A 14,610-nucleotide genomic window follows, 5' to 3' on the forward strand; every position below is an offset into this window, starting at 1 on the left:
ATGTGCTTGTGCAAATAACGGGTTACTGTGTGCTTGACAGTATATTTATTCTATAATGGAATTTATTATAAATCATATAACAGTTTTTCTTCCCATTTTCTGCTGAGCTGACAGAATGAATACTGAGGGTAAGAATAATTCAAGTAACACACAATGACGCAAAGAGGTACTCATTTGCTAGAAGTGTGAAAAGTTTAAGCATTAGAAAAATTGAGGTTAAGACGAACCTGAGGTATTTATAGAATGTAATACTCAAAACATCAGACAAAATGAATAGTAAGTAATTTTCGTATTCTTATGGACTTAGAGTAACATTGTCAACATAATTAACCATTGTAAACTCTCCTTTTCATTACACTTCGCTGGTATCATCTATATTACATACACATTTGCTTGTCTATGACTGACTATATTAATTAACGTTAAAATTGATTCATATTATTTAGGGTTACCTAACTTATAGTCTAGGCAGTCAACATTAAATTTAAATGTACCAAATCTTGTATGAAATATTTATCTGATATATTCCACATCAACGAGAACCTGCTCAAAATAGTTCTGCCGAATTAACAAAGTGTCTGATATAATCTGTGTTGTATCATTATCAGGGTACAGTTTTGATGTATACTTTAAGTCAAAAGGAAGTGATGGAGTTATACACTTAATTGAAGTTTTATTTGAATTGGAAAAGGCGCAGGTATGTTTAAAATACGTTCTTCCTCATTCCTTCCGAAAGCTGTCTTCCTAGAACATTTTACAAATAGTTTGGAATAAATCATTAGGTGGTGTGTCTATATATGAAATACATTTTGTGGAGAAGCAAGTATGTCCTTCCCTTCGTCTCTAGCTAATGTAGTGAGGTTTCCGTCGGCACCGACGAATGGTTCTGATTGTGAGAGCCAGCACTCCCTCGTACTGGCCGTACCCAGCACAGCCACACGACGTCACAGTCATTGCTCAGTCATTCGAAAGGAATAATAATTGTTTATACAATAACTTCACTATCAGTACTTTATATTATATGAAGAATAATGACATTTGATAAATTTCCGAAAAGGTGAAATACAATATTTTTCAAGCTATTGCGTGTTTTACGATATTTTTTTATGAATGGCAAGAAGCAGAGACAGGAAGTTTCACTTTGACATAAACCCGTAATCGTACATACGACATGTCTTCATTAGATTCATTAGTCTATATTTACAGTACTTATGAACAGTTTCGGTAAAAACTAATGCTACTGAAAATTATATAGAATGTGTGTACGTTTTCTACTTCAGGTTTTGCCATACTATTTCAAAATTTTAATATATTCTAGGGCTTAGGAGATGTGGTATACTTTTGATTATTCTATCGCAAATATTTCAGGCGCAATTAACAGTTGAAGAATCTTTTCACGACTTTCAGGAAGTGCCGTTACGTCTTTAAAAATTTTCTATTCAACTTACATTGCAAGATAGGGTGATACTTTGTACTGTGTTTCACTCACAGTAAGTTCCCCTTCCATTTGAAAATTGTTGGTTCACTGAAACGTACGCGATAGGTAATCAGTTATCGGTTTTTATAATTTGTATGGTTAATACATGCAGATGCATGCAATGTACGTTCACAGCTTCCCTATGCCGTGCGCGCTCCTGAACGAAATATACTCCTGTGAACCACTAGTGAGGAAGACGGGTGAATGGCAAGAGAGAGTCTCGACATCTGTCCACGGCCTGTGGTGGGTAGGTGTTTCTTAAATTTTCATTCTCATTGGTACTGGATTGCAGTTTGATAATGATTTAGTAACAATCGTGCAAATTAACCGTTTTTCGTAATACCGTCTCTCTTGGATACTGCATGAAAAGTGGAGCTATTTACGTGTGAATAACTGGTTTACATTATTGTGACGTAAGACGAAAATCCACTGTAGGGCGAGCAATAATGATTGAGCTCGACCGATGGCAGTTTACCAGGCTACTTTCAGAGTTATGTAAACGGTGAAACAATCTAATTATGAAAGACGATTCTTTGGACATACCCTGTATACTATTTCGTTTTTAAGACAGGTACCGTGCTTATAAAGGACGTGGCAGTCTCGAATGAGAGAAACGTTTTCAGAGTATATCCAATTTATCTGCAACAGTGTATTAACAATATCGAAAAAAGTTGTTTTTCCTTCCTGTTAATGAACTTTCATTAGAGAGCAGCCCCACAGAGAAGTTGCAACTTCCATGCAAGACACAAGGAAGGAGTGAACAGCACGAGGTCGTATGGGGATACTGTTTCTCTCCATATTTTTCAAATGCCATTAAAACACTGTGTCCATTTAATTTCGGGCATGCAGCCGCTCAAATAAAATTTCTTCCTCTGATATTTCGGCCGCATATCGTCCAACCATCCTCAGAGTGAGTCGCAAGACTGACGACAAGATGCCAAGCGCAGCGTTATATGCTCCACCACGGCGGTACTGTGAATGCGGGTCCCAAGATGCTGGTCGGCAACAAAGAAATACGCTTACAAATGCGCCACCCGTGGCGAAGGCGTACAGGCTTTCGATTCGCTCATCGATGTATAATCGTCGGCGGTTACACCATGACGACTTCTCTGCAATTTAATTTTCCCAAGAGCTGGATTCCATGCTTTGTCCAAATTAAAACCATTATCTCTATTTATTTAATTATTAGCTAATCTAATTTCTATAGCTTCCTTGAAGACAGATTTCCAAAAGGAAGTGGTGGACCTCAAAATCTATAATTCATGGACTGTCCTGTAACAATACAATGTTCGGCACAGCTGACATGTCTGGCTATAATAAGCGTGTGTATCTTCGATACTCCAAACATCTCCCATGAACGGTGCGTGTTGTTTTACGTATGTACAACTTTTCAAAATTTCCGCAAGGAATCTGAGACACACCCGCTTTACGAAGCTGTAAATCGTCCTTCACAGAGCCGAGTAAACCTGCAATCTTCGTGGGTGCCAGAAGATCACCTTAACACAGTGTTTCTCAAGAATACAGCCTATCTTCGAGGAAAGAGCACCCACATTGGGCAAAAACTCACTATATCTGAGGGAATTACTATTTTCTCCCCCCCCCCCCACCCCCTCCCCTCAAATTCCTGCATTGTAGGTTTTGCATTGAATACTCTACGAATTAGTTGCGGAGAAAATCCATTCGATTTGAAAATGAGGTATGTAAGTTCTTCTTGCTAGTTATCTTTATCGGATATACAAAGCGCCCTATGCACGAAGGTCTTAAGGACACATGGTCTGTATGTGCTGTCACGTTAGCATTAGTAAGTGTGTAACTGGACAAATGGAGAGCTGACTGGCTACGGACAGAAACAAAGCTGTGAACACCACTAGGCCGGAGAGTAGGACGTAAATTGAACTGTTTCGTCATTTTATTTACGGTTTAAGTCCAAACGTCCCTTTTTTTTCTTTTTGCAAATCCGTAGTCTCTCTTGTCAAGTTCATCCTCGTGCATCGGATAGTTTTGTAAGCACTCTCTCCTACTTACTGAAACGAGATTGAGCATCTGCATTGTGTCTATGGTATTTAGCTTACTTATGACTGATTCGTCACTCAACCTTCCAATTCGTCATTTCCAAAGTAAGTGAACATATTGGCGAAACCATTTCGATGGCGCTTTCTAGGCCTGTGTCCGAGATAACTGTCTAGGCTGAGACTACAGTGGAGCATCCGCCAGATGCAATCCGAAACTGAACCGCCCCCACTTTGACTGGTTGCTATCCACTACGGCGGGTTCCACTGCTTATCAGCAGCAGCCGGCTGGCGGGCGCGAAGCAGTCAGAAGGCGCGGCCCACGGCGGCGCAGACAGCGAGCGACAGCACGGCGTGGGCGCTGGCAGCGGCAGCTGCAGCCGGCCGGAGGCGAACCGCCCCGTTACACGCGTCGTGCCCGCACGTGTACACGTGGCCGCTGGCCCACGGTGCGGACCCGCCTCCGGAGACGCAGCGCCGCTCCACGTCGGCCCCGACGTCAGCTGAAACGCAACACGTGGTCCGTACACTGCTGCTCCTTACACCTTAACAAAAGATAGATGTACACTCCTGGAAATGGAAAAAAGAACACATTGACACCGGTGTGTCAGACCCACCATACTTGCTCCGGACACTGCGAGAGGGCTGTACAAGCAATGATCACACGCACGGCACAGTGGACACACCAGGAACCGCGATGTTGGCCGTCGAATGGCGCTAGCTGCGCAGCATTTGTGCACCGCCGCCGTCAGTGTCAGCCAGTTTTCCGTGGCATACGGAGCTCCATCGCAGTCTTTAACACTGGTAGCATGCCGCGACAGCGTGGACGTGAACCGTATGTGCAGTTGACGGACTTTGAGCGAGGGCGTGTAGTGGGCATGCGGGAGGCCGGGTGGACGTACCGCCGAATTGATAACACGTGGGGCGTGAGGTCTCCATAGTACATCGATGTTGTCGCCAGTGGTCGGCGGAAGGTGCACGTGCCCGTCGACCTGGGACCGGACCGCAGCGACGCACGGATGCACGCCAAGACCGTAGGATCCTACGCAGTGCCGTAGGGGACCGCACCGCCACTTCCCAGCAAATTAGGGACACTGTTGCTCCTGGGGTATCGGCGAGGACCATTCGCAACCGTCTCCATGAAGCTGGGCTACGGTCCCGCACACCGTTAGGCCGTCTTCCACTCACGCCCCAACATCGTGCCGCCCGCCACCAGTGGTGTCGTGACAGGCGTGAATGGAGGGACGAATGGAGACGTGTCGTCTTCAGCGATGAGAGTCGCTTCTGCTTTGGTGCCAATGATGGTTTTATGCGTGTTTGGCGCCGTGCAGGTGAGCGCCACAATCAGGACTGCATACGACCGAGGCACACAGGGCCAACACCCGGCATCATGGTGTGGGGAGCGATCTCCTACACTGGCCGTACACACCTGGTGATCGTCGAGGGGACACTGAATAGTGCACGGTACATCCAAACCGTCATCGAACCCATCGTTCTACCATTCCTAGACCGGCAAGGGAACTTGCTGTTCCAACAGGACAGTGCACGTCCGCATGTATCCCGTGCCACCCAACGTGCTCTACAAGGTGTAAGTCAACTACCCTGGCCAGCAAGATCTCCGGATCTGTCCCCCATTGAGCATGTTTGGGACTGGATGAAGCGTCGTCTCACGCGGTCTGCACGTCCAGCACGAACGCTGGTCCAGCTGAGGCGCCAGGTGGAAATGGCATGGCAAGCCGTTCCACAGGACTACATCCAGCATCTCTACGATCGTCTCCATGGGAGAATAGCAGCCTGCATTGCTGCGAAAGGTGGATGTACACTGTACTAGTGCCGACATTGTGCATGCTCTGTTGCCTGTGTCTATGTGCCTGTGGTTCTGTCAGTGTGATCATGTGATGTATCTGACCCCAGGAATGTGTCAATAAAGTTTCCCCTTCCTGGGACAATGAATTCACGGTGTTCTTATTTCAATTTCCAGGAGTGTAGATAGAGAGGTACAAATTGACACACTTGCTTGGAATGACATGGGATTTTATTAGAAACAAAAAAATGCAAAAATTCAAAAAACGTTCGACAGATGGCACTTAATCTTATCAGAATAGCAATAATTAGCATAACGAAGTAAGACAAAACAAAGATGATGTTCTTTACAGGAAATGCTCAATATGTCCACCATCATTCCTCAACAATAACTGTAGTCGGCCGGCCGGAGTGGCCGTGCAGTTCTAGGCGCTACAGTCTGGAACCGCGCGACCGCTACGGTAGCAGGTTAGAATCCTGCCTCGGGCACGGACGTGTGTGATGTCCGTAGGTTAGTTAGGTTTAAGCAGTTCTAAGTTCTACGGGACTGATGACCTAGCAGTTAAGTCCCATAGTGCTCAGAGCCATTTGAATGGACTGTAGTCAAGGAATAATGTTGTTAACAGCACTGTAAAGCATATCTGGAGTTATGGTGAGGCATTGGCGTGGGATGTTGTCTTTCAGCATCCCTAGAGATGTCGCTCGATCACGATACACTTGCAACTTCAGGTAACCCGAAAGTCAATAATAGCACGGGCTTGAGGTCTGGGGACCTGGGAGGCCAAGCATGACGAAAGTGGCGGTTGAGCACACGATCATCACCAAACGACGTGCGCAAGAGATCTTCCACGCCTCTAGCAATATGGGGTGTAGCGTCATCCTGCATAAACATCGTACGTTCCAGCAGGTGTTTATCAGTCAGGTTGGGGATGATGCGATTCTGTAATATATCGGCGTATCTATCACCCGTCACGGTAGCAGTTACAAAACCAGAATCACGCATTTCCTCGAAGAACAAAGGCCCGACATCGGTAGATGTGGTCAATGCAACCCATACCGTGACTTTCTCGTCGTGCAGTGGAGTTTCCACGACAGTTCTAGGATTTTCGGTAGCCCAAATTCTGCAGCTGTGGGCGTTGACAGATCCTCGAAGCGTGAAATGAGCTTCGTCGGTCCACAACACGCTACTCAACCAATCATCATCTTCTGCCATCTCTTGAAACGCCCACACCGCAAATGTCCTCCGCTTCACTAAATCGCCAGGTAACCGTTCATGATGCCGATGGATTTTGTACGGATAGCATCGGAGGGAACATTTCAGTGCCAACCAAACATTAGTGTATGGAATGCCGGTGAGACGTGCGACTGCACGAGCGCTGACTTCCCCGTGCACACACGAACCCGCTACAGTCTCCATTTCTTCTTGAACTGTCTCAGCAGCATTACGCCCTGTACTCGGTCTGCCACCACGGGGCCTATCATCTAATCAACCCTTGTCTTCGAACTTCGAAGTCATTCTCGCCACAGCTGCATTTCTCAACGGACCTTTACCCGTTCGAATCACCTTCCTATGGCGATAGGATCGTAACGCTGAACTAGCATATTCCCCGTTCTGATAATACAGCTTCACTAAAGGCGCCTTTTCAGGTAATGTCAACATACTGCGACTGCTGGCGAAACTGATTCTCTCTCTCATTACAGCTCCTTTCATACAAGATTGTCATGCGCAGTCACTGACGTTTTGCTGTCAGGCGCCATCCATCTGACATTTTGTAAACTTTGTTTTTTCCTTCTAATAAATCCCCATGTCATTCCAAGCATGTGTGTCAATTTTTACCTCTCTATCTACATTATTGCGTGGTTTATTAAGTTTTCAAATTTATACTGACTTTTCGATGTTTAAACATCTCTGTACCATCCTCGGCGTCTGCCGAAACACGTTCAGTCTATAAAGGATGTCCCAGAAGAGTTGCGGCGAGCTTCTAGAGGTTGTGGAGGGTGTCTTGACGAACACGTCGAGGATAGCACCTCGTGTTTGGAAACATCATCCAACGACGCTACAGATCCTCGAATTTGTATTCGTCGGCGCTTGCCGCAAGGCCGCCCCTTTCGGCAGTAAACGTGACATTGTGCGCAACGGAAAGTCTAGCAATGTTGCTCGTTATTCAGTGATCGCGACTGACTGCCGCGATCGCCAGCGGAGAAACTCGAGCCAGCTGCTGCGTAGACAGGCCTCGTCTCGTATCAGTGTGATGCTCTGTCGTCTCGGTGGATGACGGTTTCGGGCACGGGTTTCCATCTGCAGTTCATTTTCCTCCTGTGTACGAGGGTGAGTCAAATGAAAACCTTAAACTTGTAATAACAAATCGAAATTTCTCGCCGTTATCCTGTAAGTTGGTAAGCGTGCTACAAACATGCAGAATGGCCTGTAGGTGGCAGCATAGTGCAGATGCCCATGTACCGTCGCAGTATCAGTATAAAGATGGCCGCCCCATTTCCGACTTGGATCAGGGAAGAACAGCGTTCTGTTATTTGGTTTTTGCGTAGTGAAGGTGTGAAACCTATTGAAATTCATCAACGAATGAAAGTTCAGTACGGTGATGCATATTTGTCACAGCAGAAAGTCTACGAATGGAGTAGGAAGTTCGCAAATGGTGGGCTTCAGTGGAAGATGCTCCTCATTCAAGTCAGGCACAACGAGTTGTGGCTCCACAGAACGTTGCAGCAGTTTAAGCCATAGTGAAGGAAAACCGCGGAGTGACACTGAATGACATTGCAGCATGTTTACAGATCAGTCACGGGTTAGCACACCACATTGTGCATGGTGTGCTCCAGTTTCACAAAGTGTCTGCAAGATGGGTGCCACGGCAGCTGACTCCTGAAATGAGAGAACGACGTGTTGATGCTTGTGAAGAACTTCTTCGGCGCTTTGAGCGAGAAGGTTATGGCTTCCTTACAAGAAGAGTTACTGGGGACGAAACCTGGGTTCACTTCCACCAACCGGAAACAAAGAAAGGGAACAAGAAATGGCGCCATTCCTCATCACCAAAACCAAAGAAGATTCGAGCAGAACCATCAGCAGAGAAGGTTAAGCTCTTTTGGGACGAAAAAGGCGTCATTTTGGAGCATTACATGCCTAGAGGGACCACTGTCACCAGTGCATCATACACAGATTTCCTTAGAAATCATCTGCGGTCTGCAACCAAATCAAAGCGACGTGGATTGCTGTCAGCAGGTGTCCTTTTGCAAAATGACAATGCAAACTCCACACTGCCTGTACAACAGTTGCAACTATCACAGACCTGCATTTTGAGTGTCTTCCTCATCCACCATATTCACAAGACCTTGCCCCAAGTGATTTCCATATGTTTGGACGCAATGGGAGGAAAGAAGTTCCATTCTGATGAAGAGGTACGCCACGCGGTGCATGAGTGGTTGCGCGGACTACAAAAAAAATTTGTTTTCTAAACGAATTTATGCACTTTGTAAGCGCTGGAGGACTTGAATTAAGCATTGGGCAAATTACGTTGAAAAATGATACAGCTTAGTATCACTTCTGCACGATAAATAATATTTAAAAAAATATTTAAGATTTTCATTTGACTCACCCTCGTACTAGAGAACATCAGAGATTTGAGAGAGTTCCAGGAGAAAAATAAAAGACAGATAGAATCCCGTGTCCGAAAGCGTCATCCATAGAGGCAATAGAGCTTCACATTCATAGGAGACAAAGCCTTTGTACGCACCAGCTAACTAAGGCTTCTTTGCTCGTGACTCTGGCAATCATCCGTTATCACTAAATAATAAACCACATTTCGAGGCGTTCCGCTTTCCGTCCATTAGCGTGCAAATTTAAGTTCGCGGCCAAACGGGCGGCGCCTATAAATTTGCGGCTCTGAGCGTCGTTACATGAAGTTTCGGGACACAGATTCCTATTTTCGATTTGTCCCTTTAAAACACCGTCCACAACCCCTCGTAGTTCGTCATAACATTTCTGGGACACGCTTTATATGTTTTTCATAACATCCGAACTATCATTGTATCTGAGAGTAAAACCAATGCAAGAGCAACATGTACAAATTATGAAGCTTAGTCACGCACTCACTGAAATTTACATGTCAGATCCACTCACTACATACCAAGAAACTCAGATTACTGAATGAATCACTTCTATAGCTAGACCTAAACTTACATGAAAACTCCGCCGCAGCCGCAGTGGTCCACAACCCCACGACGACTACCGCAGTCCACTTCACCCCTCCGCCGCCCCACACCGAATCACTCTTTCCGGGTTATTGTGCGGTTCGGCCACCGGTGGACGCCCCCTTCCACCCCCCTCCCCCCACATCAGACGTGTGTAACCCCAATGTTTGCTTGCGTGGAAGAGTAATGGCGGTGTGCGCATACGTGGAGAACTTGTTTGCGCAGAAATGGCCGGCATAGTGTAGCTGAGGCAGAATAAAGGAAACCACCCTGCATTCGCCGAGGCTGATGGAAAACCGCCTAATAACCATCCACAAACTGACCGGCTCACCGGACCTCGACACACGTCCGCCGGGCGGATTCGTGTCGTGGACCAGGTGCTCCTTCCCAATCCGGAAAGCCGTGAGCCAGACGGCTTGGCTAACCGGGCAGGGTGGGTAGAGGGGTAGTAGCGTATTTCTGGATTCCTCAAATTTTGTTCCTGAAAATTAGTAAATTGCTTTCATGGTTGCTCTTGTTGCCAGTATGTACATTAATAAGATTCTAACTTTCATAACACTTCTACTGCTTCAGCATTGGAAGTATCTGCTGAAGTAGAGACACCGTGCGTGTACCATTATTCCTCGAGCAGGAATATTTTCTCTGTCACGCCCGTATTACACTGTAAAATGACATTTGTCAAAGGCCTTTTATGAAAGAAGTTTTGTACAATATTTGACATTTGACAGGGTACTGTTGTATTTTTATCATATTACGGCTTTTAAAAAATACTAGTGCACCACGCAATGATTTGCAGTTACTAAATATGTTTGCGAATTGGATAAACAGTGTGTATCATAATTTATGGCGTAAGCGCCTATAGTTGAAAGTACACGATACTAGAAGCAAAAAAGGATCAGTAAACATAGGGTCGAATATGCATACCTTAAGAGCTACTAGCAATTTTTCGTCTTCGATACTGTGAAGCAAATCTCTTATACTGCAAGTTTTGCACATTTTGGGAAGTAGTAGTATGGGTCAAAACAAGAAAAAGTTACCAGTAAACATTTGCTCTAAAAGGCATACCTTAAAAGTTATGAGCAATTGCTCATCAGAAGAGTTGTGTTACCAAGTAGCGAAGATGAGCACGTGCTCATAGCTTTTAAGGTATGCATTTTAGAGTACATGTTTACTGGACATTTTTCTTGTTTTGGTCAATTCTACTACTTACCAAAATGTGGAAAGCAAAGAGCTTGCAGTAGAGGAGATTTGCTTCACAGTATCGAAGACGAAAAATTGCTCGCAGCGCTTAAGGTATGCATTTTCGACCCTATGTTTACTGATCCTTTTTTGCTTCTAGTATCGTGTACTTTCAACTGTAGGCGCTTACGCCATAAATTATGATACACACTGTATATCCTAATCTCCTTCTCGCCCCTCTCTGTCCATCTCCTCCTACCCCCCTCTCTCTGACCATCACCCCTCTCCGTGTCCATCTCGTCATTCCCCCTCTCTATTTCTATTCCTTCCCTCTTCCATCTGCCCGTTCCTCTTCCCTCCTCTCTCTAACCTTGAACATTATTTATCGGTATTGCAAACGAAAGATTGATTTGAAATCACTTAAAATCAGTGGATACATCGTCTAGGATCATTAGTATACAGGTTTTAAGAGAGACCTCTCCAGCTGCTGAATATGTGAGAACAGAAACTTCAGCGACAGTACTTCGCATAATTTTAATCTAAAACGTGAAGCTTTACAAAGTTTCGGACGATTCCGATTCCTTAGTAGCGCTTTAATCGTAGGCCCATAAGCCAAAATTCAACATTCCTACTCTCTGAAAAAACTGACTGTGACGAAGAAAACAAGACAGTGCACTGTTCTGTATACATTGTAATACGGGCTCTAGGTTGTGCAGAGACTGTAACGATGACTTACGAATGCGAAGAAACGCAGGTACAACTTTGGTGCCAAGAGATACTTTCTGAATGAAATTGGGTCAGAGAGGAACTACCTTTCATCAGATGACTAAATTGTTGGTATCGTAACTTGGATGATTCTTGTACTTGTTTCGTAAAATGTTTTTATCATTTTGTAACACTTACATCCAATACGAGTAGGTTTATTTTAAGTAACTGTGTATCTGCAATTTATGAAGTGCACATTCTGTGTTGTTTGAACTCCTTGATGTATGGGAAGAAAATTAGAGTTTTGTAATGTACATATGAAAACAGAAAAGAATATGTTGAAATTCTAAATTATTATAGTATGAATATGCTCATAATATATGCCCACCTTCGCTATTTGGAAACAACTCCTCTGATGAACAATTGCTCATAACTTTTAAGATATGCAATTTAGAGCTAATGTTTACTGGACATTTTTTCTTGTTATGTTTGTTAAAAGGTGGTTCAAGCTTAGGGCACTTGTATTTGTAACATGTAAACGCTGTAGGTAAGTCCCTCCGCAACGAAAGTGGAATGGCGTGATGTAAAAGGTGGGGTTGGCGGTCGAACTGAGCGGCTCCTTTATGTGAACAGCACGCAGTGTGTGGCTAGCCTTAGCACAGTACACCCCGCACCCGGACGGTGCTAAGAGAGGCAACTCCAAGCTGCATTAGAAGGGTTTTGCCTCGGATGTGGATCAGGATATTATTTGGTATTCAAGGAATAATGGAATGGCTCTAATATGTTGAAAATCCGACGCCAAGAATATACACTCCTGGAAATGGAAAAAAGAACACATTGACACCGGTGTATCAGACCCACCATACTTGCTCCGGACACTGCGAGGGGGCTGTACAAGCAATGATCACACGCACGGCACAGCGGACACACCAGGAACCGCGGTGTTGGCCGTCGAATGGCGCTAGCTGCGCAGCATTTGTGCACCGCCGCCGTCAGTGTCAGCCAGTTTGCCGTGCCATACGGAGCTCCATCGCAGTCTTTAAAACTGGTAGCATGCCGCGACAGCGTGGACGTGAACCGTATGTGCAGTTGACGGACTTTGAGCGAGGGCGTATAGTGGGCATGCGGGAGGCCGGGTGGACGTACCGCCGAATTGCTCAACACGTGGGGCGTGAGGTCTCCACAGTACATCGATGTTGTCGCCAGTGGTCGGCGGAAGGTGCACGTGCCCGTCGACCTGGGACCGGACCGCAGCGTCGCACGGATGCACGCCAAGACCGTAGGATCCTACGCAGTGCCGTAGGGGACCGCACCGCCACTTCCCAGCAAATTAGGGACACTGTTGCTCCTGGAGTATAAGCGAGGACCATTCGCAACCGTCTCCATGAAGCTGGGCTACGGTCCCGCTCACCGTTAGGCCGTCTTCCGCTCACGCCCCAACATCGTGGAGCCCGCTTCCAGTGGTGTCGCGACAGGCGTGAATGGAGGGACGAATGGAGACGTGTCATCTTCAGCGATGAGAGTCGCTTCTGCCTTGGTGCCAATGATGGTCGTATGCGTGTTTGGCGCCGTGCAGGTGAGCGCCACAATCAGGACTGCATACGACCAAGGCACACAGAGCCAACACCCGGCATCATGGTGTGGGGAGCGATCTCCTACATTGGCCGTACACCTATGGTGATCGTCGAGGGGACACTGAATAGTGCACGGTACATCCAAACCGTCATCGAACCCATCGTTCTACCATTCCTAGACCGGCAAGGGAACTTGCTGTTCCAACAGGACAATGCACGTCCGCATGTATCCCGTGCCACCCAACGTGCTCTAGAAGGTGTAAGTCAACTACCCTGGCCAGCAAGATCTCCGGATCTGTTTCCCATTGAGCATGTTTGGGACTGGATGAAGCGTCGTCTCACGCGGTCTGCACGTCCAGCACGAACGCTGGTCCAACTAAGGCGCCAGGTGGAAATGGCATGGCAAGCCGTTCCACAGGACTACATCCAGCATCTCTACGATCGTCTCCATGGGAGAATAGCAGCCTGCATTGCTGCGAAAGGTGGATATACACTGTACTAGTGCCGACATTGTGCATGCTCTGTTGCCTGTGTCTATGTGCGTGTGGTTCTGTCAGTGTGATCATGTGATGTATCTGACCCCAGGAATGTGTGAATAAAGTTTCCTCTTCCTGGGACAATGAATTCACGGTGTTCTTATTTCAATTTACAGCAGTGTATTTTATAGAGCACTCGCATATCAAGAGGAGTACAGTTATCCGTCATTTCGTCTGCCACTAATTAACAGAATTCATTCATTCAGTTACATAATGTGCATTGGCAAGGACCAGTTAATTTGTGTGTTGTTTCAATAATAATGAGGCAACGGTCTTGCAGTAGTGGATACACCGGTTTCCGTCAGATAACCGAAGTTAAGCGCTGTCGGGCGTGGCCGGCACTTGGATGGGTGACCCCAGGGCTGCCATGCGCTGTTGCCATCCTTCGGTGTGCACCCATCCTCGTGATGCCAGTTGAGGAGCTACTCGAGCGACTAGTAGCGGCTCTGGTCAAAGAAAACCATCATAACGACCAGGAGAGCGATGTGCTGACCACACGCCCCTCCTATCCGCGTCCTCAGCTGAGGACGATAACAACCCTAAGGACATCACATACATCAATGTTCGAGGCAGGATTCGAATCTGCGACCGTAGCAGTCGCGTGGTTCCGCACTGAAGAACCTAGAACCGCTCGGCCACACCGGCCGGGGCGGTCGTAAATATAAAGCACGAATTTATTCCAGGTCTTGCTCATACCCTTAACTCACAAGACCATTCGCCGCACGTTTCCGTATAGAAAAAGGCTACGTATATACACTCCTGGAAATGTAAAAAAGAACACATTGACACCGGTGTGTCAGACCCACCATACTTGCTCCGGACACTGCGAGAGGGCTGTACAAGCAATGATCACACGCACGGCACAGCGGACACACCAGGAAGCGCGGTGTTGGCTGTCGAATGGCGCTAGCTGCGCAGCATTTGTGCACCGCCGCCGTCAGTGTCAGCCAGTTTGCCGTGGCATACGGAGCTCCATCGCAGTCTTTAACACTGGTAGCATGCCGCGACAGCGTGGACGTGAACCGTATGTGCAGTTGACGGACTTTGAGCGAGGGCGTATAGTGGGCATGCGGGAGGCCGGGTGGACGTACCGCCGAGTTGATAACACGTGGGGCGTGAGGTCT

At 46.5% G+C, this 14,610-nt stretch overlaps 1 protein-coding gene across 1 annotated transcript in view; it reads right to left on the reverse strand.

Annotated features, from left to right (window-relative positions):
• Positions 1 to 210: 210 nt before the first annotated feature.
• The window catches only part of LOC126336201 (uncharacterized), an 88,003-nt gene continuing 73,603 nt past the window's right edge, over positions 211 to 14,610 (reverse strand). Inside the window, exon 3 of the mRNA XM_049999706.1 lies at positions 211 to 3,989. Coding sequence (XP_049855663.1) covers positions 3,793 to 3,989 — 197 coding nt within the window. The 3' untranslated portion in view covers positions 211 to 3,792. The remainder of the gene's footprint in view (positions 3,990 to 14,610) is intronic.

Source organism: Schistocerca gregaria, chromosome 2 (genome assembly GCF_023897955.1).
Source record: "Schistocerca gregaria isolate iqSchGreg1 chromosome 2, iqSchGreg1.2, whole genome shotgun sequence".
NCBI classification, from domain to species: Eukaryota; Metazoa; Arthropoda; class Insecta; order Orthoptera; family Acrididae; genus Schistocerca; species Schistocerca gregaria.